Genomic DNA, 26348 nt, shown 5'->3' with positions numbered 1-26348 from the left:
TAAGAGCTCTATACAATCAAGTACAGTTCTGATGAATTCTGTTCGTAACGGCGCATTACAATTAAACTACACATGAGCCAATAGTCCGTTTATGCCTTAGAACAAAAAAAACCTTCATTCAAAACACCAAAAGCATGATTGACGTGAGATTGCTCCAATCTGTGAATTAAATCAGTTAGTTTGATCCAATCACATGCAGCGCCATGTCGAAGCCCCGCCCACGCAAAGAGAAACCTAGAGGCGGGATTCTCTCGTAATGGCTTCAGTTCATTATTAGACTTCGACAGATTGTTCTTGTGAAACGAAGAGGTCGTTATAACAGAAATTTTGTTCGGGGTTCTTATGGATTATCAGTGCTGTAGTTGTATTTTGCCGTCGGATTAACTGTTTTATAAATCATAAATGCCGAGTTTCTCTTCTTGGTAAGTTCTCGTCGAAACAGACTCCTCTCAGCTGTTGCAAATCTTCTCAAAGAGTTTCTCAAAGTGTCACGGTTAACTGTTCAGGCAACGACTGGCCAAGGAAATGACGCGTTAAGGGAAAATATGCGTCTTCTGTTATAAACAGAATTCTGTGAGTGTCGTTTTTTGTCTTTAAGGTGTTTGAGGAACGTGTTTTAGGGGTGTGAAATCCTGGTCTTGGTTCAACCGTTTTCCTTTGCACGTACATTATTAGAATTTAACTGCCCATTAAAAAGTAACGTTATTTGTGTAGGGTTTTTTAGTACATAGGCACCGTTGTTGTGGTTGGAAGCAAATAGAGACAAAGGTGCAGTTAACGTCGTTTGTTTAGTGAATTTACGCTAGCATGCTAAACGAAAACAATACACAGTGTTGGAGTTTGTAGATTGATACAGTTAGCTAAACAAAACGCTACTGAAAGCGATTCACATTTCTTCAGTTTGGTGTGTAAAACATTACAAAATATGTCTGCCAATGAAGTGTCCTGCGTAACCATATATATTTTTCAAAGTTTAGCTTAACATACTTCAACTCTCTTGTTTTAGAACATTTAAAATTCATGCAACTACTAAGCAAATTATTTATAACTGGCTCCCCTTGAAACTCATGCTAGGGTCAGTTAACTCATCACACCTAAAATATTCCTCTTTTGTAGCTCAAGCCTCATGTGAAGACCTGTGAGTCACGCAGACATGCAGAACTTCCAAAACATTGAGGATGAGCCGTTTCCCAGCTTCCTTTCCAACGCCTCACTGGGCAGCAGCGGCCGTGCCACTCTCGGCAACGTGACACTGGGCTCTACGTTTGGGATGCCCATGGCCGCCTCTACTGTGGCTAAAATTAGACCTCCAGTAGACAACAGGTGGGACACCCCTGGGTTTAATCTCATAATTTTCCACCATGTTTTCAGTTGTGAGAAATTTAATTTAACAAGATTCCTGTTTGTGTGAAGTGGTGGTCAGGGAGTTAACTTGAGAAACATATTCTTTTCAAAAGAAAGAACATTCCATTTTTAGCCATATTAGACAGTTTGCTGTGCTTTTTATATATATATATTTAGTTTGTGCAGACTAGATTAGACTAGACTAGACTAGAATAGACAGGGCAGTCGTGGCCTAATGGTTAGAGAGTCAGACTCAACCAGAAGGTTGCCGGTTCGATTCCCAGGGCCGGCGGGTAGCGACTGAGCAAGGCACCTTACCCCTACTTGCTCCCCGGGTGCTGCAGTGATAGCTGCCCACTGCTCCGGGTGTACGTGTGTTCACGACTTGCTGTGCGTGTGTTCACTACTCTCTGGATGGGTTAAAAGCAGAGGTCACATTTCGGGTATGGGTCACCATATCTGACTAATAGGTCACTTTCACTTCACTTTAGCCATATTTATTGCATGTTCTCCGTCAATTGTTACATTATTACTTCTGTCTGACATAATCTGTTTTTTGTTCTTTTTCAGAGGAACTGATGTTCAAGCATCATATTTGGAAGACGGGCAGATTTCACTCATGCATTCCGAGGGCTCAGATGATGTGAGGGAAAGATTTGCTCTCAGCCTCAAAGAAGATGCGTACGTGTACATCAGTTTTTTGATCATTGTTTGAACCATTTTACCCTCTGCTCCCTCTGCAAAGTGCAAAACTTTGGCAATGGAACAAAACTGTTTTCCTGTGGATTTTATGAATAATTTATGCCATATCAATTTATATTATAACTATAAAGTGTCCAGACAGACAGCCCATTACAAAAGTCACCGGAATCCTAGTAATTTTTTATTATATTTTGGTCCCATTTGGCAGCAATAGGCGCATCACTAAAAAAACAGCTAATAATGATTTTGTGCTTTGAGTAAATATTGTGTAGTGTTCATTTAATTTCAGTATTTTTTTTGTTAGTCTTTCTGTTGTTATATAAATACAGTCGTTGCCAAAAGTATTGGCAGTGACATACATGTTGTTTTTCAGAGTTTCTGCTTAAACTATTGTGGTGTTCATTCACATTGTTTTTACATTATTATGCAGAGTAATCCGATGCATTTTCAATAAATTGCAAAAAAATAAACTCCCCAGATGTCAATCTCATATAGAAAACCTGTGGTCAGTCCCTCAAAAGCGATTGGATAAGCAGAAGCCCACAAATTGTCTGAAAAACTCTATTAAGGAGTTACAGTAGTGAATACTAATAAGGCAAGAAACGTTCGCCATCAGTCAGGATTTGGCCCAGAATCTAATATCCAGCGTGCCAGAGCGAATTCCAGAGGTTGTGAAAAACATGGTCCAACACTGTAAATATTGACTCTTTGCGTATATTATGTTTTGCCAATAAACGCCTTTAAAACTTAAGATATGCTTATCATTGTTTTCCAGTATACCATAGAAACACGTGGAAAAAGAATCTACAAATACAGAAGCAGCAAACTTTGCAAAACACAAAATTTATGTCACTGCCAATACTTTTGGACACGAATGTAGTATTAAGGGGATTATTAACCTTCAGCCGCCTTGGTCTCAAAATATTGGCATCGGTCTTTGAAAAGAATCCGTATTTGTCAACCCCTAGTGTACTCTCTTTTGGGCCTTTTTATACAAACTATGTCTTCATTCATTTTTTCCCTGTACAGCGATAACATAGACGACTTCATTGCTGCCAATAGATTCTCAGATTTGCTTGTGAATGTCAATTTGGATGAAACGCAGTCTAGTCCTGTTTCCAAAACATCTCCCAAAGGCGTGGGTAAATCTCCCGTGTCAGGTTCTGTTCTTCTTCGAGCCAATGGTATGTAATCGTTTAATGGTGCATTTATTTGGTGCTTGTTGTCTTTAATTTCAGCCAACGTGTTCTCTCAACATGACTTTACAAAGTAGTGGTTTTAATACTTATTTAATTTTTCTTTCATTAGACCTCTCAACTGGTCTTTTCTCATTTTCTCATGTTGGAGACAAAGATACAATGGCGGCTCAGGTGCATTCTTTTTTTCTATGCTGTATGTTTTATATTGTTTAGCACTGCCATTGTCACCTATTCTCTTTTCTGCTCTTTTTAGGCCACAGTGCTTCCAGTTATGATGGAGGAAGAGGAAGATTCTGCAAGTCATGGCACAGACAGTGAAAGATGTAGTGGCAGCATTGGCAGCTTCCTGGCCAATGAGATGCTGATGTCTCTGGACAGCATGAATAGTGATGTCACAGGTTGATTATAGTCTTTTTTTAAATTCTCATGACCTTATATACTGTATAAGGGCTCAAATAAGTTAACCAAAATATTCATGCATGGTTTTTGCCGTTATTTACTTTCCCAGATGATGACATTGATCTGAACCAGCTTCATGATGAGGAATTGGAGCTGTACTTCAAAAAGCTGATGCCCCCTGCAATGCAGAGAGGTCGAGTAGAAGGACAAGAAATCCCTGTTGTGAGTCACCTCCCCTTGTTATTTGTTTACCAGAACTTCCTAGTGTTTTGTTTTGTAACATGATCTGTTCCTGTCACAGGAGTTGCCTTCCAGTTCCTCTCAACCCAACTCCTGTGAGGCAGAGAAGAACAGACTCAGTTTTCATGATAACTATGACCAAGTACGGACATTAAGTTGCTCAGGATTTTAGCCATATATTGAATTAACCATATAAACTCTACATACATCTTGCCTTATCAAACACAGCTTTTCACTGCAAGAAGAAAATCTATATCCTTAGTCTTTTATTGAAATGAATACATACAAACAGCCTTCCTTTTGCTTGATATCAAACCACTCTCCTCCAACCAATATGGACATTTTATTTCTTGTTGAATATCCTGATTTATTTAAAAAAATGTGGAAGTCATATTAGAGAATAATGATCTGTAAATACACTTGACTGTTAGTCAGTTTACTTATTTGTAACCGCTCAGGACAGCTATTTCTAGTCCTGTGTTGACGGCTTTCTTTGTATTTGTTAATTTATTTTACTATAACAATTTTGGTTCTAAAGTCTTAACTTCCATGTTGAAGCTACTTTTGCTTTTGTGGTTCCACCTCTACAGAGGGGATTTCGCATGCCTGATGTGCGACTGGCGGCCACAGGTATGGATTCATGTCCTGCCAGTGATGAAGACACAGAGGATGAACTGGAGGCTTCACAAAACCGGGGAAGAGCCAGATTTCTCCTCCCCAGTACCTCCAGACAACCGGTAGGCAACTTTCTGCTTGAGATTCTTGTTATATGTTTAAGCCTTATTGACCTACTGCAGCCGGTTGATTATTAACTTTTGTTACAACTGCCAATGGGGAAACCACATGCGCTTAGATTTATGCGTTTCATCGTACATGTATTGCCCATTCTGAACCAGCGTTTTGTTGAATTTAGTAGCCAAAACTACTGTTTGGCAAGCAAATGCTATGCAGTTTTTCAAATCTGTGTGCGATCAGGTGGGAGCGAGCCACCGGCCTCATTTTCGACCTGGGTTGGAAGGAGGGAGCTCTGATGAGTCACAGACTGGCAGCAGGCACACTGATACCAGGACAGGCATCGAGCACCGTCGCTCAGCAGAGGGACAGGTCATCAACTCCCCGATTGCAGGTAGAGACGACTTTGACTAGTGTAGCATAGTCCGCCACATCACCTGTTTTTCTGGACCCAATTGAGGGTCAGTGTTGTGTTTTCTGCAGTGTCAGGTGATGGAGGAGGAGGTGATGGGAGTAGTGGGAGTGAGGAAGATGGAAACGATGGCGGTGTATCAACCATTCCTTTGCCTCCAAGTGTTCAGAGCACCTATGATGTACTGCGTGGCTTGGGCATCGTGGGAGGAAGTGGAGAGAACAGAGCTGATGATCAGCTTCAGTCTTTGCCAAGCAGATCGGGCATGACCATGCATAGTCAGGTAAAATTAATATTACATGGCCAACAGTAATGATCTAGTTATGGATTAAGTCTAAAGATTATTAAAGGGGTCATATGGCGGAAGTACGTGTTTTTCTGTGTTTTTGGTGTGTTATAAGTTGCCCATGCATGTATTAGACACGTAAAATTGCACAAATGAAAGTGTGGGAACAAAAGATGTATTCTATCTAAAAGCGAATGCTCAACCAGACTTGCCTGAAACGCCTCGTGTAACCACACCCTGGTGAATCTACGTAACTTCGTAACATGATTTGACTAAGACCGCCCAAATCTACACGTAGTTAAGGTGGGCGTAATTGTAAATCTCATTGTATCGCCTGTCAGTACAATTGCTTTGGAACCTGATGTTCCGAATATGGTAAGAGGCGTTACATTTCCGTGAAATGCTTGCAGTATTTGACCAATCACTACACACTGGTGAACTGGCCAATCATAGCACACCTCGCTTTTCAGAGTGATGAGTTTTGTAAAAAATCAGCGCGTTTCAGAGAGGCGAGGCAAAGAGGAGATACAAACATGCACGGTATGTGAAAAATACAACTTTTTAAAACTTTAAATGGTGTATACACGTTGCGTTACATCTAAAACAAACAATAATATTTGTTTTAGCCATGCAATATGACTCCTTTAACTGTTGAGGTTGGAGGCTTTTATTCGCCGTGTAGCATATGTTTTTGAACAACCGGAATACTAGCCTTGAATGATTGGAAACTACAAGCTTTAAACCTTTTGTATTAATATTTTGCATTTGCAGCATCTGCTGCAGCTGGTATATTTACTGCTGCATCCAAACAGATGTGTCTAGATTTTGTTTATTTGCCAACATCAAATGCCATTTGTATTATGTTTATAACTTTTTTTTTTCGTCACTGGTAGTAATACTTTTCATATTATTTTATCCACTTTTGAATCTTCTCAGATGGGTGACCGTGTTGGTCCAGTTGGCACAGGGGAGGCTGGTCAAACTGCTGTGGCATCTGGACCTTCTGGCCGATGTCCTGTCAACTGGAACATGAGTCTGGATAGACAGGAGGTTCTTGTGAGTAATTATAATGCAGTTTATTCCTAAAATCAAGTTAATACAAACCGTATAGTCTGTTTGAAAATCTTAAGCAACAAGTTAACAATACTAAATCTTGACAGGATGCAATGGATAACCCAGCCGAAGGTCACCTGGACTCCATGTACTTAAGGGCAGGTGCTGGTCACAACCCTCAGGATACCTCTTCCTCAGTCAGTCCCTTCCTACAGGGCACCCAGAGCAGTTTTCACCTCTCCCTGGTACTTCATGAATCTCATAATAAATTGGAACAAGGGATTGACCTGGGGCAAATTGTGGATCTTGGTGTCCTGGGACAACGTGGTGGCCCCTGTGGGGATTCTCCAGTTCTAAATGATCAGCAGAGCTCCAGCAGTAATGGAGATTTCAATGAGTCTCTGGATCCTAAGTACCTCTCCCAGAGCTTTAATGAGAATGACAAATATCATGATATTTGGAGTCATCAACCAGATAATGTGGAGCTTGAGTTGCAGCAAGGTAACAACTGTAAATTTGTATTGAGAGTGAATCAATGGGATGATTTTCAAGAAACCATTGGTCACAATCTAATGATAAATTGTTTCTCAGGGCCAAACGATACGCATAGTGTGGTCTACCAGAATGAAGAGGGAAAATGGGTCACTGATTTGGCCTATTACTCCTCATTTGAAAAAGAAGTGGAGGCCAAGATCCCAGAGGAAGTTGCAATGCAGTTTCAGTCTGAAGATTTCCTTGGTGGCGGTAAGTGAAAAGCTTTGACACTCTCATCTGTTAAGGATTTAGTATGGCTTTTTACTGCATATGTTGTCAATTTTTAGATCAAGCCATGGAAAAGATCATTGAGGATCAAGAGGAGTTTGAAAAGGAACACCAGTTTATGCAGGTGTGATTTCTTATCAATCCATGTGCAGTTTAGTCAACCAACAACAACAACCAACATTAACCCAAAAATGTGTTCTGATAGGAAGAGCAGATTCAGGCTGTTAACGTGAGTGAAGTGCTTGGAAACACCTCTTGGAAAGTCCCCTCTAGTAACCACATCCTCATGAGGGCTTCGCAGGTATCCTCTGACCTTGAAGCTGCTAACCAAAGTTATCTACGCATTTCATTGGGGGAGTTTTTTCAGAGACGCTCTGAAGCACTTGGCCGTCTCAGCAGCAGTGAAGAGGACTATGTAAAAAGGGTGAGTCCTTCATCACCAAGTTGTGAATTTTTACAACATTCCACTATGTTAATTACTAAGTTGTGAATTGGAAAGCATTACTACGCATGAATGTGAAAACCTATATTCTGCTGTTTGACATACTTTATGAATCTGACTTTGGTAAGCTGATCTATTAGGCTGAAGTTCTGACATTTGTATCTGCTTTCAGCCTTCTTTTGGATATGTCATCACTTCCCCTGAGAAGAGGGAACCCATAGCATTAATTCAACCCTCAGATTCTTTCTTCAGAGGAAGCTCAATCCACAATGAGACAGTTCAGCAGAATGATGCTGATGAGACGCTGCATCCAGGTGTGTTCAGCTCACTTTTAAGTTTTGGTTCATTCTAAGGATATATGTGGAGTTTTTATTACTCTCCTTTCAAACAACAGATGATCTAGATAAGACTCTTGAACCCAAGCCAGCCGAAGACCCACTGGAGAGTAACGTACAACCACAAACAACTGAAGAAATCCTTTCTCAGGTATTTAACATCAGAAATGTGACCATATAGTGTATTTTCTTCCAGTGATGTCATGTATTTAGACATGTCGATCTTTGGTTTTGCTTTAGATCTCTGCACAGTATGAAGATCAGGAAAGCTCTGGCACGTTTAACTCCAGTAGCAACCTTCTGCTCAGCATCAGTACAATAGCCTCTGCAATTGCTGATGCCTCCATTAGCTCAGATCCAGCCCAGCTCGCTGCAATGATCATGGAACTGTCCAAACGACGGCGCTCTAAAACCCAGCAACGTGTAGCAGGTGACATGGATATGAGTTCTGTACCAACTTTAAATCAGAACCGTCTGCTGGAGGACTTGCAGAAGACCACATCGCTGGGAGATCTGAGCACTCCTGACATGGAGAAATATCTAAAGAGGGCTGAGGTGTCCAGTAGTGATAGCGATGCCTCCGCCTCACACTCATGCTTGGACATTCTCACCCTGGCTGATAGCTTGGCCAGTTCTCACAAACCAACACCACAACAGTCGCCATCTCTGGAAAATGGAACTGCCAATCCCCATGAAGAGTGTTCAGTGAGGGAAGAGCAACAGGTGAGCAAAAAATGTCAGGTTTTGGCAGGGAATGTATCCAAACAAACTGAAGAAGCTCATGGAGTGTTGCCGACTGCAAGGTCTGATTTCAAGCGAAGTGCGATTCCACGACCCAAAGGAAGCAGTTTACCGACTGCCACTTCACATCCACCCAAGCGATCTTTAGGATCTGGGCAGTCGTCATTACCTTCCTTATGCTCTAAGCTGAAACCTGCTGATTCCAAATCTGGCTTTGAGAAAAACAAAAATGATCGTTCACCTCTTTCTACAAGTAAGGCCATCCCTGAATCCAAGATTAAAATAGGAACTGCTCGACCACAAACATCAAGCGCTACGGCTGCAAGTAACCGCCGGTCTCTCAAAGGTGATGGCTCCACATCAGCTCCTGCTTTTGTGCCAAAGTCCTCACCTGGCATTCGGGGTAGTGGCAGCTCAGAGCTATCATCACTGAAGACCTCTCCGAACACGGTCAAAAACAGGACAACAGCAGAACGCACAAACAAACCCAACATAAACCAGGCACGGTCACCCAGAAGCCCCAGAGCTGCTCAAACTGTTTCAAAAGAGAAGACTGCAGTTGTTGACCGGCAGGATTCACTACCATCAACCCAAGAAAAATTTGGTATGTCCTTATTTTTTTAAATATTGTTTTTAACTTGATTGTTCATGTGTTGTGTTTATTACAGTACAATGGTGTCTTGCATAAATATTGTGCAATCTGCAATTTCTTTATTCTCAATTTTAAGGCTCACCTGAGAGCATCGTCCCTGGTGTTGTGGAGGTCAGCCATTGCAATTTCAGACCATCTACCTCCCCTCTTACCCACTCCAGTCCAAGCCAGACCTCCATTCCCAGTGCCTATGGGTAAAACACTTGCTTCTGAACATCATTTAACAGAATTGCAGAAAACTAACAAATTCATCTCAAAGTCTCGCTTTCCAACGTATTGTAAATTAAGTTAAAAGCCCTAATACCTCGTAAAAGAAAGTTTAATAAACTCCGGACTAGTTTATCCTTTATAGAATAGCAAATAATTCACTTTAATTAAATCACATTGATTTGTACTGGATTTAATGCCGTGTTTAATGCAGTTCTTGCTGATCTGGTCCATGTATTCTGGAATAGGGAGACGTCTCCCTGCTCCCCCAGCAGTGGTAAGAACCAGAGGAGTCCTGCTGGAGATCCATCTTCCCCTCAGTCTCCTTGTTCAAGCCCGTCTCTTAGCAGACTCACTTACCTCTCCATTAATGAGAACTCTTGCATGCCAACCCCTGACCACCATAAAGTGAGTGCTTCATTCAAAACAGACCAATTTAGTTTTTTATTGTCTGGCATATCGTTTGTAGCTGTGATGGTGATAAATCTTTTGTTTAAGGTTTGCTTGTGAGTATGTACAGTACTATAAAGTCTACATAATACAAAACGTGTGTAACCGTAAGCATGTGGTACTCAAAAGCTTAGCTGTAATCTTTTCCTCTCCAGAAAAACAACTCTATGGCCCTAAGCACCACCATTATCAGAGCAAGCCCAACACCTCCAGTGGAGCCATTTGAAAATGGAAATATTCTGAGTTCGTCAGAGAGTCTAGAACCTCTTTGCCATGCTGAAATTCCAAGTCTGACCCAAAAGACCTCAGATCTGAGCTCGCGCAGCGATGGCGACTTTCACAAAGACTATGGAAATGGCTATGGTAAAGGCAACTGGCCTTCTGAGCCCGGACGGCGATTGCACACTCAAGGGGATTCTGGGTACTCGAGCAAGCTGAAAATTCAACATCCACCTGGCACTTCTGCAGAGACTCACCAACTGTTGCCTCACGTCTTAGGATCTGGATCTCGTTATGGTATCGCAGATGATTTGACATATGGGGCGGGCACAAACTATAGCATACAGGGTGCCCTGGCAAACCTTCCCTCGGGTGTGCCGAACCTTCTGACAGGGCGTTCTCTTTTTGCTCCTCAACTGGCACAGCAGTATCTAAGTTCAGAAGGATCTCTGCACACTCCGGCCTATCAGTTAGGAGGCCCGTCTGGGTTGTATGGAGTATCGGCTACAATGCCTGGTGGAATCCCACCTGTGGGTCATATGCATGTACTTGGTCCATCAAATCTTCAGTCTGGTTATCTGAACGCTGGTCAGCATCCTCCTCCTCAGTATCAAGTTGGCAAGGCTTACGGACAACCAAGCATTGGGTCATGGGCCGCACGAGACTTTGCAGACCTAAGAAGTGAGTGTGGTTTTGTAAAATAACTGGAAATCTGTTAGATGCCCCTAAATGAGTTGCAATTGCTATAATATAGCTGGTCATCTATAAGTAGCTCTTTGAACAACTAGTTTATATTTTTCATCTCACACTTCAGCTCAAGTGGTTGTTCCTGATGAGCTGAAGTTTCCCAGTTCCTGCTGTGTGGGCATTGCCTCTCAGACGTCACTCAACATTTTCAACCCTTCTGAGCGCTGGCAACAAGTGTCCATCTCCGTCACAAGCCTGTCCATAGATGGAGAGAAGGTAAGAAAACATCATCCTAAAATGGAATAGAGAAATTGAGAGCCATGTCTTCACTATGTTTTATGCAGGACCAACTCCGTAAAAATATAATGCATAATTGTAATTGATTTCCTCACAGGTGGTGTCTCTACCATTCCAGTGGCTGATAGTTAAGAACAAGACTATTATTGGGCCCAAATGTACAGAGGAGCAGAAGGTGTTGTTTATAGCTCCTAAGGCTGGCTTGTATCAGTGTACTCTCAGTGTGTCGTCCTGGCCTGCGTCTGCAGAGACTGAAACTGTGGCAAATGCTGAAGTGTTTTCCAAGAAAGTGGTGCTGATCGCTGTGGCTGAAAACCCCGCCATAGAGGTGAGGTTCAAAAATGTACAGCATTGTATATGATCCTTGCGTTTAATTGTGTGGTGGTGGATCATTTGGGATTGTTTTAGGAGTTGTAGACCCATTGCTTTATCTACATATTTCTTTATTTTAAATAGGTGGATGTTGGAAAGACTGGCTGTTTGGACTTTGGGGATCTGTCGGTGGGCAGTTCCAAGGTCTTGCCACTCAAATTGGTCAACAGGACTCATGCCACCGTGCCAATTCGGCTGGTTATCAGTGCGGTCCGTGAGATCTCACAGAAACTTGGTTTTGTAAAAAATGTGTTTAAACTATGGTTTATGGTTAGAGAGATTTGACAGAAAACCTTATTTCAAAAACGAAATGTTTGTCCTTGAGTTTGTTTTTTATGCGTAATATTTGAACCTCTGTCTTCTGCAGAATGCCTCAGCTTGGCATTGTTTTAGTCTATCCAAGAGCCCGGTTGCCATGACCACGGATGCTTCCCTTCATTCTGGCACAAACATGACCTCGCTGTCAACTTCATCAGTAATAAACCATGTACTGCATGCCAGTTATGCGGAGGTGAATGATTATCTGATGTAATGCAGTTTTTATTTGTGGATTGAGGCTGCATTTATAACAGAGAATTTGAGCTATTTTAAAGTGATAGTTACCCAAAAAGGAAAATTCTGTCATGATTTACTCGCCATCTTATTTCAAACCTGTATGACTTGCTTCAAAATATATTTTGTGTTCTGCGAAAGAAAGTTGGTAACTGAACAGCACCGGCACCCATTTACTTCTATTGTATGAACAGAAAAATGTGAATGTGTGCCAAGAATGTAATGACAAGAGTGTGAATAAATGATGACACAATTTTCATTTGAAAATTGATTTAATGTTTTTCTTATCTATCTCAGAATCAGGAAAGCTTCTTGGTGTGGGTTCATTTCAGTGCTCCACAGAAGTACATTCCAAGTTCAGGTATGCAAGCAAACCCATAAACCAGGTGTTTTTGTAAGCTAAGAAGCTTTTATCAATTTAATTTCCTCCATACAGTATACATCTGCAAATATTCATTTTTTTTTTTTTACAGGGGAGTTAGGGCCAGCTGATGAGTATTGTGCGAGGGTGGATGTTGAGGTGGACAGTCCCGGCCCCAGTCATGTCATCCAGAGTGTAGCCCTGAAGGCGAGGTCGGGCACTCCCAGAGTGCATGCACCCAAAGATTTGCAGGTAATGGATCATACCATTTGCCCGTAACAGATGCATCTGACCTTTGTGTTCCTCATATACAGCTGCGGAAAAATTAAGAGACCATTTTCATTTAATCAGCATTTCTAGATGTATTGTGATCATTCCAGTCCAGTGTCTGTTGAATTTCAATAAAATCAAACCTCAGGAGTGACAAAGTCATCCAACAGAAATGTGAAAAACTGACAGCATGACAAGACACATGAAAACTGATAGAAACCGAGGTTATCACATAAATATGAAAACTTTTCTTTGCAGTATTTGAGATCTGAAAAAATACAGAGCATCTTATCTGTCAGAGCATTTTGACCTGTTTATCCAGTCTGCAAATAAATACAAATAAAAACAATATTTTATTTGAAATTTGGTGGGAATATTTTTTGAAGTTAACAGAATGAAACAAAGATGATCATTTTACTTAAACGCATACCTAATAAATAGTACATTTTCAATCAACTGATTTTGAAATTGACTTTCTGTGGCTGTATAGTGTTTGAATCTTGTTTTTGAAACCTAATAGAAAAAAATAATAATTCTAGTTTTTATTTTTGGCTGTTCTTTATTGTTTGATGTATGAAACTCTGTACAGACGGTGTGTCTTCAAGCTCCTTTTGGTCAGACAGCTAAGCAGACTCTTCCCTTGAAGAATGCGGGCAACATTGACGTTCAGCTGAGACTAAAGGTAACTCGAGAGTTTTATTTAGTTTTAAGTTGAATTCTTCATTAAATCCACGTAACCTCTCTTAGTCATTACTTTCCAATGAGACAAAATGTTTCCTTGTGTTTCTGGCTGATTGACAGAGTGCTGATGGGGATGGCTGCTTCACTGTGAGGCCAGATGAACTGACTCTGAGAGCTGGAGAGGAACAGAGTGTTGTGGTCTCATTCACAGCCCAGGGCACACAGCAACCAAGGGAGAGGTATGTATCTTTGTAGGTTAAACATTAAATTGTCTCATTTTCTTGTAAACAAAAAAATTCAATAAAAAGAAAAGTTCATATTCTTAATTTAAATTCTCTTTTCAGCATGTTGATCATTCTAGTTCTGCCTGGTGGACCGCAGTATGAGGTGATGGTGAAAGGAGAGGTGCTTCAGGGGGTTTCTGGGAAGCTGACATCCCCATCTGCTGTATTACAACAGGCTGAAGTCCCACCCATCCTATCTAACAAACAATTCATGGCGTGGGGAGGAGTTACTCTTGGCAGAGCTGTGTAAGTATAAACCGTTGTTCATCGAAAGTGCTACATGCAGTACGTGAAATAATACAGGTGAAATGAATGTGGATCACAAACCTAATGTCTTGTGTAGGCAACAGAAACTGGTCCTAAGGAACAACTCCCCCTCCACATCACAGCACCTCAGGGTTCTCATCAGGGGTCAAGACCAAGACTGTTTCCAGGTCAGGTTTCTGCATTAACTCAACAGCGGTTTAATGATAACGACTTGTTTTAGTTTTTCTCATTCATCTCTTTCTGCATATCTCGACACTTTAGCTGCAGAGCTCGTTTGGTCCAGATGAGCGCCTGACACGTAACCGAGAGCTGTCAATCAAGCCCAAAGAGGATGTAACCGTTCATCTGCTCTTTGCTCCCACCCGTGTTGCATCCATGCTGGCCAAACTGGAAATCAAGCAGTCTGCTGCACGCGCCTCCCAGCCTGGGGTCAAATTCACAGTGAGTTTATTAATCCATAAGGCTTTGTTTACACTACACAAACCCGATTTATACTCCGTATCATTGAGCTTCACATAGAAACCTTTGTTGATTGTTTTACTATTGTTCTGAATAAATAAGATTGATATTTTCTGATAAGTGTCAGAGACATTTCTAGATTCTGGTCCTTGACACAAGATCAATGTGTACACTTGCGTTGAGTAACATGAATTATGGTGTTCAGATCCCTCTGTCGGGTTATGGTGGCACCAGTAACGTGATCCTGGAGGATCTGAGGAAGCGTTCTGATGGCTATGTGGCCACGCTGAGTGGAGTGCAGACCGGCAGTGTCAGTAAGCTGTGTGTGTGCGTGAGGAACACTGGTTCACGTGCCGCCTTCGTGAAAGCGGTACCCTATAGTGACCTTCAGAATCGAACTGTTATGGACTCGACCATCATCAGCCTCTCCCCTTCACAGTTTGTCCTGAAAGAGAGAACACAGGAGGTGAGAAGTGCACCTTTTTCTTTGGTTTAAACTTGTCTTGTGGCATCCGCAATCCGTTTTTCTTCTAAACAATGTTTTTTCTGAGTAAAACGGAGCTGCTGTAAGTAAGCCAATAGTGGGGTGATTTTTCTTGAAGACATTGCTCGGTTGACAGACTTGGGCTGGTTAAACATGTTAACGCTAGTGGCACAGAAATTGCACACTTAATGTTTTAGAGCAAAACAAATCTAATAGTGGCAAAATAACTACAAGCCAACCTGGAATGCGAATTGAAGTCAATCAAGGTTTTTTTTCCATGTTTTATTCCGCGTGCGTGCGTGTTTTTTGTATGGATGTTTAATCATTGCTGTGTCCACAGGTCATCACAATAGCGATGAAGGCTTCACGCAGAGAGCAGGCTCTCTGTCAGTCTGGTGCAGCTCTCCTCGCCACCGTGTGCCTTTTCTGTGGAGATGAGGTCTCTCGACAGCAGTTCAGAAAGTAAGTAATTAAAGAAAATCCTAATATTTTATCAGTTAGTCTATTTAGTTCTGTTTATATTTAAATGGAAATGAGCTTGCTAGCAAAAACTACCTAAATTTTTTCTTTTATAGTTGTGTGGATTTGATCTATTATGGAAAGTTCACTTGAGTTTGGATCTTGTGCGATGGTTGATCATGATTTGTAATCTTGTATTTTCATCTGTTTCCAAGGTTACTACAAATCAAACCAGAAGCAGGGAGGAAAGTGCTGTCTGAAAACAGTTTATTGAAGAATATCCCCTTTGATGAAATGTTTCTAGGAGAGGAGCAGGTTCAGGAAGGTAAGATGACAATCTGCTGGTATGGAAACTGATTGCTCTCCTTTACGAGCAAGACTAACAAGAAATTAAAACAGTGCTTGATCACTGGCACAGAATGAACTCGCAGAATGTTTTTTTTTTTTTTTCTTTCAGCCTATGATCTGCCTCAGAGGCCAAATGAAGCTCAGATTTTCTATGGCAACATGAGCAAGGTGATGCTGTGTCTATTTGGAACTATGGAGATGTCAGATTCTGGAGAGAGCGACCATATGGAGTCCATCAGACCCTCACAACGGCAAACTTCTGAATCAGACAGGTATACATCCTTAGCCAATATTATATAAAAAATATTCAAGTTAACTTACTTTTTATTTCATTTGTGTCTAAACAGTGTATTTGTCCTACGCTTTTCTGCGTGGTGTATTAAGAAGTTCATATGTGTGTCACATTTCACGGTGCTTATGAAGTTAATGTGTAGTTCACAATGCAGTGGTTTGGGGTCGTCGGGCCGTTACATCAGTAACGTTTCCCTGGACGTGCTGCCAGTCAAAGGTCCTCCGTTAAGTCCATCAGAACCTGTGCCGAAGCTGGAGAACAGCTGGAGCATCAAGCCTGATCAGCTGGTCCTCACCGCACCCACTATCAGTAAGATTAATTTCACTAACTTTTTGCACTGGTTGCACTGGTGCGCCTAACTTTTTTTCTTAGGTGTACCAGCACAAAAGTTAGGTGCACCCAAATTTTCGACCGCATCGCATTTAACACCGCAGTTTTACAAGTTCACTTTTTTTTTAATCGCTGTCCATCTAGGCAATATTGACTTGTAAATGATTAACTAACAATCTGGTCAACATAAGGTTCCTTATTTGAAGCACAATTCTACAAGAAAGCAGGGCTCTAGACTAACACTTGAGAGAGGTGGCACTGGTGCTACCAAGTTATTCAGTTGGTGGCACCAGCCCTTAATTTGATAGCACCAGAGTCGTGGGGTGAGGTAAGAAAAAAAGAATCACTAAAACTTCATTAAAATGTGTTTAATACATTAATAAATCAATTAGAAATTAATACAAATCATTGTTTATGATTGAATTATTTTTATTGTATATGTAAACTCTCTTTCAACACTTTACCATATTTAAAGCACATCTTTCTTAAAGCTACTTTCTTCCTTTATCGACTCCTATAAGAGAACACAATTCCTTTAATATCAGTGAGTGTTTTTGGGCCCGTCCGTTGATGTTTGATGAACATTATAAACAGAGATCTTTATTATGCTGCTGCCCCTTTAAGAGCTCGCGCAATATACTGGAACACGTGTTTTGTTTCCCAACTGTTTGGTCACGAAACAAACTGAATACCTTTACAAGGTTTCTTGTTAATATGGGAATTTTTAGGTTATTTTGTGTTAATATGTCCGTTTCAGAGTAAGAAGGCGTGAAAGAGAACTCCGTTTAGTATTTTGTGCTCTGACTCTCTGGGCGCGCGCATCTCAAACAACCCCCGAGACCTTAAGGCTTTTAGTGATTATTCTTCATGAAAGCTGCATTGATACATGTTTGGCTTCTATCAATAGCGACTCACAAATAAACAGTATTTAGCGTGATGTATAACGTTTTGTATGCTTTGCAGTATTGTTAGAGATCTTTATACAATAGTTCAGTGCTTAAAGTTTAAACACGTGTTTCGTGCATTAGCTTCACATGCATACAATACTTGCAACACATTTCGTTATCTTTGCTGTTTTGTACCTTAGCAGGGGAAATTCTTGTATTCTGCATATTTATTTCAGTTGCGAGATTGAGCGCTTCACTCGTCTGCTCTTTCGGTCCTTCGCCTATTACCCGTAACCCGCGAATTACGTCTTTGGGGGCGGGGCCACTGATAGATAAGCGAATGGTTGAAGGAGGGGAGACGAAAATGAGTGACTGAATGCGCAGCTTGCGCAATATAACATTTCTGCGCATTAAATTTATAATACGCAAAAATTATATATTGATCAGTTTGACAGTCGCACCGGTGCAACCATTAAGAAAAACTTGTCGCACTGGCAGGAAAATTTGTCGCAAAATGAGACCATTTAGTCGCAGTCTAGCGTGTCAGAGAATTGGTTATGATTTTCGGACGGATCAGGCCTTAACTTAACATTCTTAACGAAAAAGTTGTCAATCGTTCTTTTCATCTTCTCTCATCATCTGCGGCTACATCCACTCTGTTTATCTGACGGGTCTATAGGCTACTCACCTCTCTGTCTGACTGCAGTACAGCATTTTCACACGTACACACAGGTACAGGAATATCTGGACCACGGCCAATCAGAGGGGGTTCCGCCCTTCACTATCTCTGATTGGTTTAGACCACGATATGGGCCTAATGTGTCTGTTGTTGAACCACAGGGAGACTTTAGCAGAGACTTTTTTTCCCTCGAACGGCCGGTGCGACCTCAGATTTTTTTTAGTCGCACCATTGAGAAATTAGGTCGCACTCTAGAGCCCTGCTGCAGGAATGTGATCCATTAAAAGCAAAAAAAAAAAACGTTTGATAGGTGCTCTATAGAATATCTAGTGTTGTGGTTGAATTTACAGAAATGCTCTTGGCTCAGTGCGATTGGATGCAGTTTAAAATCTTTTCTCTTATTGGTTGTTTGTAGATGGTGTAGCTGACACCAAGCATGTGCAGATCCTGAACCGTTCAAACAGAGAGCTGAGCTTTGAACTGTCCTGGCCCGCTCACTGCCTGACTGTCACCCCACAGCATGGAGTCATTGAACCCCAGTATGAGACTCGCGTTAAATTAAATGCTTTTTTTTGCTTATTTAAAGTACATTACTGAACCTTGGCATTTCAAGAAAAATCTATAACCATTTTTGTTTTTTCAGGAGCCACTTGCAAATCCTCATCAGTCCCAATCCATCCCTGGCAAGCAGGTCCAGTATGCTGCCCTGGAGTGGACAGATCTATGTGCAATGTGATAATCAGCAGACGGTATGCATTTCCTTTATTATTCAGACATGATGCAAAGTAATGTGTAGAGGAATATGTTTTAAATGATCTGTTACTTGAACTGCAACAGTCCATCACTACCAACTTTTCCTTTAGTCCATAACGTCTATTTTATTGAATTTTCTCTGCAGTCCATTAAAGTTCAGATCCGGCAGGATTTGGCCATGGATGTCTCTGCTGCTAGCTGTGCTGTAGATCGATCTTTGTGCCCGCTGCCACCTCAGGCTGAGACCCCCACTGTACCAGGACAGAAACCCCAGAGCGGCAGCAACCAGCCTCAGGTTGATATTAAGAACCGAACCCTTGTCTTTCCTTCCACTGCCTCTGGGGAGTCATCAGGTAACTCATTTAGAATCTGATACTGCTTTGGTTTACCGTAAAATGTACATGAATTAAAGCCACTATAAACTACGTCATTGTCATGACAAACAAATGTTAGAAAATATATAATTTTTTATTTGTTTATGCATTTGGCAGATGTTTTTATCCAAGGTGACATTACATTGCATTTAAAGTATAGATTGTCTGTGTAAATGCACATTTTCACGGTTTTATGCCACTTCAGATTTGGTTTGTGTGCCGCCTTTGCTGTGTAAAGATGCTTTATGACATTAGCTATGTGTGAAAGAAAATGCATCATTTTCTCTATAACCATTTTTTCAATTAAATTTCAATTCAGTTTTATTTATATAGCGCTTTTCACAAATGTGCATTGTTCTGAAGCACCTTTACAGGAGAAAATAAGAAAAACACAAACAAAAGGTAAAACACAGCACAGTGCATGGTGTTTATAGAACAAGCAAGATTATTCTAGTAAATAATATCTAATAAATGCATTCTCCCAGTGGTTTATTTAGCATATTTTGCATTAAGTGAATGCTTTGCTGAAAAGATGTGTCTTTAATCTAGATTTAAATTGGGAGAATGTGTCTGACCCTCGAATAGTATCGGGAAGGCTATTCCAGAGTTTAGGTGCTACGTATGAGAAACCTCTACCCCCTTTGGTGGATTTAGTTATTCTAGGTGTTATCAAAAGTCTGGAGTTTTGAGATCTTGGAGAGCGTGATGGGTTGTAGTGTGGTAGAAGCTCTGTTATGTAGGTAGGGGCTAAACTGTTTAAGGCTTTATAAGTGATTAAAAGAACTTTAAAGTCAATACAATACTTAATGGGTAACCAGTGAAGGGATGATAACATTGGGGTTATGTGATCATATTTTCTGGACCTGGTTAGTACTCTGGCAGCTGCATTCTGAACTAACTGTAGTTTGTTTATTGATGATGCAGGACAACCACTAAGCAGTGCATTACAGTAGTCAAGTCTTAAGGTCACAAATGCATGAATAAGCTTCTCTGCGTCAGCAACACATAAAATATTTCGTAATTTGGCAACATTTCTAAGGTGGAAGAAGGCTGTTTTTGTGACTTTTGAGATGTGATTTTTAAATGACAGGTTGCTGTCTAATATAACGCCTAGGTCTTTAACTATATTTGTTGGAGTAACAGTGCAGCCTTCAACTTTCAGGTTATAATCCGAAATATTCTGCTCACGTGTCTTTGGTCCGATAAGTAATATTTCTGTTTTATTAGAATTTAATAGAAGGAAATTACAAGTCATCCAATGCTTTATATCGTCGATGCACTCTGCCAATTTGGATAGCTGGAAGGAATCATCTGGTCTTGATGAGATACAGTTAGGGCCATAAATATTTGGACAGAGGCACATTTTTTGTTGTTTTAGCTGTGTATCAATATGTTTTCGAGTTACAGTTTTATATTAGATATTGTCTTAAAGTGCACACTCTCAGCTTTATTTAGAGTGTATTCACATCCAGATTAGCTGAAGGATTTCGGAATTACAGCTCTTTAATATGAAGCTCCCCCCTTTTTCAAGGGACCAAAAGTAATTGGACAGTTGAATAAAAAGCTGTTTTATTCACATGTATGGGCTTTCCTTAAATAATTTTGTCATAAATGAAGCATGTTAAAGGTCTAGAGTTGATTTTACATGTGGTGTTTGCATTTGGAAGCTGTTGCTGTGAACCCACATCATGGGGTTCAGGGACATCGCCGTGCAAGTGAAACAGACCATAGTTAGATTTCAAAAACACTACAAATTCGTCAAAAAGATGCCAGGAACATTAACATTAAGATGTTTTTCTTTATCATTGAGAGGATAATGTCATCATCCACCACTTTGATCTCATATGGACACCTAGGATTGTTTTGTTACTGAGCTCAGCGGTGTGTTTTTTTTTTCTTAGAATGTCCCAAATTGTTGATTTGGCCGCTCTTAATGTTCCTGGCATCTTTCTGACGGATGTGTAGTGTTTTTGAAATCTAACTATGGTCTGTTTCACTTGCATGGCGATCTCCCTGAACCTCATGATGTGGGTTCACAGCAACAGCTTCCAAATGCAAACACCACATGTAGAATCAACTCCAGACCTTTAACATGCTTCATTTATGACAAAATTATTTAAGGAAAAGCCCATACATGTGAATAAAACAGCTTTTTATTCAACTGTCCAATTACTTTTGGTCCCTTGAAAAAGGGGGGCGCTTCATATTAAAGAGCTGTAATCCTTCAGATAATCTGGATGTGAATACACTCTAAATAAAGCTGAGAGTGTGCACTTTAAGACAATATCTATTATAAAACTGTAACTCGAAAACATATTGATACACAGCTAAAATAACAAAAAATGTGCCTCTGTCCAAATATTTATGGCCCTAACTGCTGGGTATCATCTGCATAACAGTGGAAGCTAATTCCATGTTTTCTAATGATGTTTCCAAGGGGCAGCATGTATATGGAGAATAGCAAGGGTCCTAAAACCGATCCTTGAGGTAATCCATAATTTACTTGCGTTAGATTTGATGATTCCCCATTTAAATGGACAAATTGATGTCTGTCTGATAAGTAAGATCTGAACCATTGTAGTGCCTGTCCCTGAATACCGGTATAATTGTGTAAGTGATCTAGAAGTATTTTATGGTCTACAGTATCGAACGCAGCACTAAGGTCAAGCAGGACTAGGAGTGAGATGTTACCTTTATCTGATGCTATAAGCAGGTCGTTTGTAATTTTAACGAGCGCAGTTTCAGTACTATGATGCGGTCTAAAGCCTGACTGAAATTTTTCGTGTATGTCATTATTTTGTAAGAAAGAGCACAACTGAGTGGACACTACTTTTTCAAGTATTTTAGATGGGTAAGGGAGATTTGAAATCGGTCTATAGTTTCCTAGTTCATTGGGGTCTAAGTTTGGTTTCTTGATAAGAGGCTTAATGACGGCCAGCTTAAAGGGTCCTGGGACATGGCCTAGATTAATTGACGAGTTGATAATGTTATAAATGGGCTCAATTGCAACGGGTAATAACTCTTTTAATAATTTAGTTGGTATGGGGTCTAATAAGCAAGTTGTAGGTTTAGATGTTGCAATAAGTTTAATTAAATCTTCCTGTTTTATAGGTGAAAAACACTGTAGCCTTTCTTTTGGGGCGATGGTTGGTACTAATTCATAGGACAGATTTGGAGGTTGAGTTTTTACTATTTTGTCTCGTATGTTTTCAATTTTCTCTGTAAAAAAAATCATGAATTCATTGCTACCAAAGTGCGGCGGAATAACCAGATCAGGTGATGTCTGTTTATTTGTTAATTTAGCAACTGTACTAAATAAAAACCTTGGATTGTTTTTGTTAGTTTCTATGAGGTTACGGAGGTGCTCAGCCTTTGCTGCTTTTAGTGCCTTTTTATAACAGTTTGCACTCTCTTTCCACATAATTTTAAAGACCTCTAATTGGGTTTGTTTCCATTTACGCTCCAGTTTACGTGTTTCTCTTTTAAGTGAGTGAGTGGTGATATTGTACCATGGTGCTACGTTTTTCTCATTAATTTTTTCTGACTTCATAGGTGCGACAGCTTCTAATGTATTAGAGAAAATAGTGCACAATTTGCTGGTCATGTCATCGAGCGATTCTGTATTTATTGGTATGGTTATTAAAGGAGTCAGATCTGGCAAGCTCTTTGCGAAACTATCTTTAGTAGTCGAGGTAATTGTTCTACCCTGTCGATAACGAGTTAAACGGCTGTTTATTTCTATTGCAGAATGTTCTCTGGAGGTGGCGAATCATGGGGAGGAGGTGAGGTGGTACCTCTCTTCATTTGCTCCTCCTTATGTCAAGGTGTGTGATGTTAGCCTTTATGCACAAATAAAACCTCTTCATCTTCAAATGTTTATTGATTTTGATCGTGCTGTTCTCTGTCTCTTGGATCAGGGCGTTGACAGCAGTGGGGATGTTTATCGTGCGACATACTCTGCCTTCAGATGTGAGAAAGTGTCTGGGACTCTGGGGATCCAAGAGAGGATGAAGGTGCGTATCAGACATCTTCCATTATTACAGGGGTGTCTGGAGTACTTGGTTGTGATTGGTTAATTGTGGAATTCTGTGGAACTATATAATTGGCTGCTGTCCCAGGAATGCAATTTTCTTAATTTTCTAAACTTCCTGTTTGGATTTGTACATTTCCTGCTGTCCATTTTTTTACATGTGTGTCTCTGCAGTCCTTTCTGCATAAGACACCTCAGGGTTATCTTTCAGTTAACACTGGAAATACTATTATTCCACTATTATTGTTTTTCTTTTAACAGGACATTTTCTGTTTTTTTTTCTCTCCTAGGTGCCCTTCACTTTCTTGCCACGTGACAGGGGGGATTATGCCCAGTTTTGGGATTTGGAGTGTCATCCAGCAGCCAGACCCCAGCACAAGAGCCGTGTGCGCTTCCAGCTCTGTGGCACTGTACGTTTAAAACATGCAAACACAATCTGTAATGGATTTAAGTGACCGTACAGAAATCAACAAATTCATCTTTCTGCATTGGTTTGCTATAATGCAAACTATATAAAACCAATCTGAAAGAAAGTGTGTATGCAATGCTTTTATTGAGGCTAGCAGTCCTTTACTGTTGCGTGTATTTACGTTTGTGTGTGTTTGTAGGGCATAAAAGCAGGTGAAGAAGCTGGTGGTAGAGAAAATTGCTCACTTGTGAAAACAGAAGTCACTGTGAAAAACAGGAAGAGACTGGATTCTGCAGGCTCAAAAACAGGGTCAGTGGAAAGCACATGTACATGTCACTGCCCCTCAGTGTTTCATTTACATCACCAGAGAATGTCTTTCATGCTGAGTCAGGTCGACGTAATAATAGTACCTGCTAATTCTAAAGGCAAATGCGTTGCAGGATCAGTGGTATAGTAGTAATGGTAATATTTTCATCTTCCCATTGTCATGACATTCAGGTCCCAGACTGAGACCCAAAAGAGGGGCGTGTATGCACCCCAGGGTCTGTACATGTTTCCTGCCATGCGTGTGGGCACCACCAGCACGCTGAAGGTTAACTTCAGAAATAACTCCTCTAATGTACACGAGGTGAGAACACGTGGCGTCATTAGACACAATACACTAAATGACCTACAAATATTTGACATTTAAGGGCAAATAAAAATAAATTGATAGAATCTCATTTTAATAGAAAAAACATTTCAATACATCAGACAGGAAAAATGCAAGTTTTCTAAAGCATGTGATTATTAAACACTGTTTGTTGAGTGTTTGATTGCTGTTTAACACGAGTAAGAGAGGATTTTCACCAGTTATTTATATTTTGTAATGTTCATAAACAAAACATAATTAAAGGCCTTCATAGTGTGAGCAGACATTGTTTTTGTCTTTATAATGGTAAGGTTTAGTTACATGCAGCACTACAACACCATGAATATATTACGGTCTAACACCTTCAGTCACTGACTGGTCAGGTTACTGTGAGTGTGGTTATTGTTAACTGTGTCATTGCATGTTAATGTGTGGAGTGATGTCACTGCTGCTGCTAAATGTGTGTGGCATGAGACTTACGTTGAGCTTTTCTAATTAACTTGCAGCTAAATTTCATAAGTCCTAAAGAGCCTTTCCACATCAAGCATTCAAATTATTCCTTAAGGTGAGTTATGTTCTCTCTTTTGTGCTTGTAAATATAGGTTTGTAGACTATCCTTTATCATTGCCCGGAATGTCTTAGGAAAGAATGTTTTGTCTGAAAGCATCTAATTGAAAAAATCTGATGTAAAAAGTTGTATCTGCTTGAATCAATTTAAAAAAGTAGAAAGTTGATATTTTATTGAAGCATTCTCAATGATGTTGCTCACTTCCTGCTGCCAATGCCTGGTGTAAAGGCTCAGACTGTGAGCTCAGCCACAGGTTATAATTTTATTGTGCGTTTATTTGTCCGCAGTCTTTTTATGTGAGTTGTAGCGTTGAACGCATGTTAACACGTACAGTATAGCAATCCCATCCTAACTGAAATAAACAAGGATGTGTATTTGTTCTTAGTTCTCTGCAACTCGTTTTAAAGGAGTAGTTCACCTTCAAAATGAAAATTCTATCATCATTTGCGCACCCTCTTGTCATTTCGAACCTGTATGACTTTCTTCCGCAGAACACAAAAGAAGATATTTTGAAGAATGTTGTTAACAGCAAAAATGTTGGTAACAGAACAGCACTGCCCCCCATTCACTTCTATTGTAACCAATGCAAGTGAATGGGGGGCAGTGCTGTTCTGTTACCAACATTTTTCAAAATTGGTTTGAAATTATTTGTTTACAGAATTGTTTACAGAATTGTCATTTTGAAGGTGTACATGATAACAGAATTTTCATTTTAAAGGTGAACTACTCCTTTAAATCATATAATTTCGCATTTCGTGGACTACTATTTAAATACATGTTGTCAAATTTCTCATAGCAACGTAGAATGCCTTGTCTCTGTATTATTTACTGGTGTAACGTCCAAAGTTTACATTCTGAGTTTTGTGTGCCTTCGTGCCTTTTTTTACAAATTAAGTAGGCTGGTAAGTTTAATGGAAATAGGACAATAGGTTAAGTTCCATGTAGGAAACCACATTTGCTAAAACCGCTAAGCCTGTTGCATGTTTTGATGCCTTTGAATCTTGTGCCTCACTAGATCACAGCACTACATCAACCTCCCAGTGCAGTTTGTGCCGACCACTGCGGGCCAGTTCTCCGGCACTCTGCTTGTGCAGACGGACACAGGCGCTAAACTCGGCATAGAGCTCAGTGGAGAAGCCTTGCTCTAAAGACTCACTCAACATACCGCCAGTGGAGACCCCCAAAGCTAATGAAGAGACTTTTAGACCTGGACTTTCTAAAGTATGTCAAACTTGGCCTTACAGTATGGATATTATATATCCACCATAACAATTCAACATTTCTCAAATGATTCATTGTGTTTCCACCAGTTCTTCACTGTTGCAGTAACTGCTGTACAGTTATTGTCAGATTTCTTGTTGTTTTCTACCGTGTCATCAGGACTTTAGTTGTTTTTGTGTTAACTGTTAAGGTGAGCTGGCCTGTTTACAGAATTGTTACCACAAAATGAGCTGAACGTGTTTTAAAAAGATCTGAATCACCATTAGCTGAAGATTGCACATGCTTTATACAGCACAAAAAGTGTCTTGTATGTTTGCGTCCTATGTATTTATTTTACGTCCTTGTTCTTGATAAATAAATTCTAACACATTTTATTTGTTGGTGCATTGTTTTTTTGTGGTGCATCTGTATGTTCTGCCTTGACTATATGTTCAAATGAAATAACTTTGGATTTGTTAAAAAGTCACTACTTGGGTTG

At 40.3% G+C, this 26348-nt stretch overlaps 1 protein-coding gene across 2 annotated transcripts; it reads left to right on the top strand.

Annotated features, from left to right (window-relative positions):
- The first annotated feature begins 229 nt into the window (after positions 1-229).
- Positions 230-26232, top strand: cep192 (centrosomal protein 192). 2 transcript variants are annotated; one of them, XM_057340542.1, is made up of 48 exons: positions 230-422; positions 1117-1323; positions 1915-2025; positions 3076-3230; positions 3355-3416; positions 3499-3643; positions 3754-3866; positions 3946-4026; positions 4475-4621; positions 4860-5010; positions 5100-5311; positions 6251-6370; positions 6475-6868; positions 6959-7111; positions 7189-7253; positions 7335-7553; positions 7744-7885; positions 7966-8057; positions 8147-9251; positions 9376-9493; positions 9755-9914; positions 10112-10856; positions 10990-11138; positions 11257-11487; positions 11616-11741; positions 11899-12042; positions 12381-12444; positions 12557-12696; positions 13304-13396; positions 13516-13634; positions 13740-13925; positions 14023-14113; positions 14208-14387; positions 14611-14871; positions 15230-15351; positions 15564-15673; positions 15806-15968; positions 16143-16297; positions 18300-18423; positions 18528-18633; positions 18783-18990; positions 22759-22835; positions 22929-23024; positions 23332-23451; positions 23650-23759; positions 23949-24078; positions 24588-24646; positions 25665-26232. In XM_057340542.1, exons 2-48 carry the CDS (start codon positions 1154-1156, stop codon positions 25795-25797), a joined length of 8157 nt encoding a protein of 2718 aa, XP_057196525.1. In that variant the 5' UTR covers positions 230-422; positions 1117-1153; the 3' UTR covers positions 25798-26232. The 2 variants fall into 2 exon arrangements, with proteins under 2 accessions (XP_057196525.1, XP_057196524.1); XM_057340541.1 differs by having other exon boundaries at positions 16131-16297.
- Positions 26233-26348: the final 116 nt, after the last annotated feature.

Source organism: Triplophysa rosa, linkage group LG8 (genome assembly GCF_024868665.1).
Source record: "Triplophysa rosa linkage group LG8, Trosa_1v2, whole genome shotgun sequence".
Classification (NCBI taxonomy): Eukaryota; Metazoa; Chordata; class Actinopteri; order Cypriniformes; family Nemacheilidae; genus Triplophysa; species Triplophysa rosa.
Note: the sequence above shows the minus strand (reverse complement) of the source record. Positions and strands in the feature narration are given on the sequence as shown.

What these genes read in the sequence shown, in the direction of transcription:
- cep192 (XM_057340541.1), top strand. Translation starts at nt 1,154, where the DNA reads ATGCAGAACTTCCAAAACATTGAGGATGAGCCGTTTCCCAGCTTCCTT. An exon ending in TGATGAGACGCTGCATCCAG is followed by an intron (nt 7,886 to 7,965) that starts GTGTGTTCAGCT and finishes TTCAAACAACAG; the next exon opens with ATGATCTAGATAAGACTCTT. An exon ending in ACTCCTCTAATGTACACGAG is followed by an intron (nt 24,079 to 24,587) that starts GTGAGAACACGT and finishes ATTAACTTGCAG; the next exon opens with CTAAATTTCATAAGTCCTAA.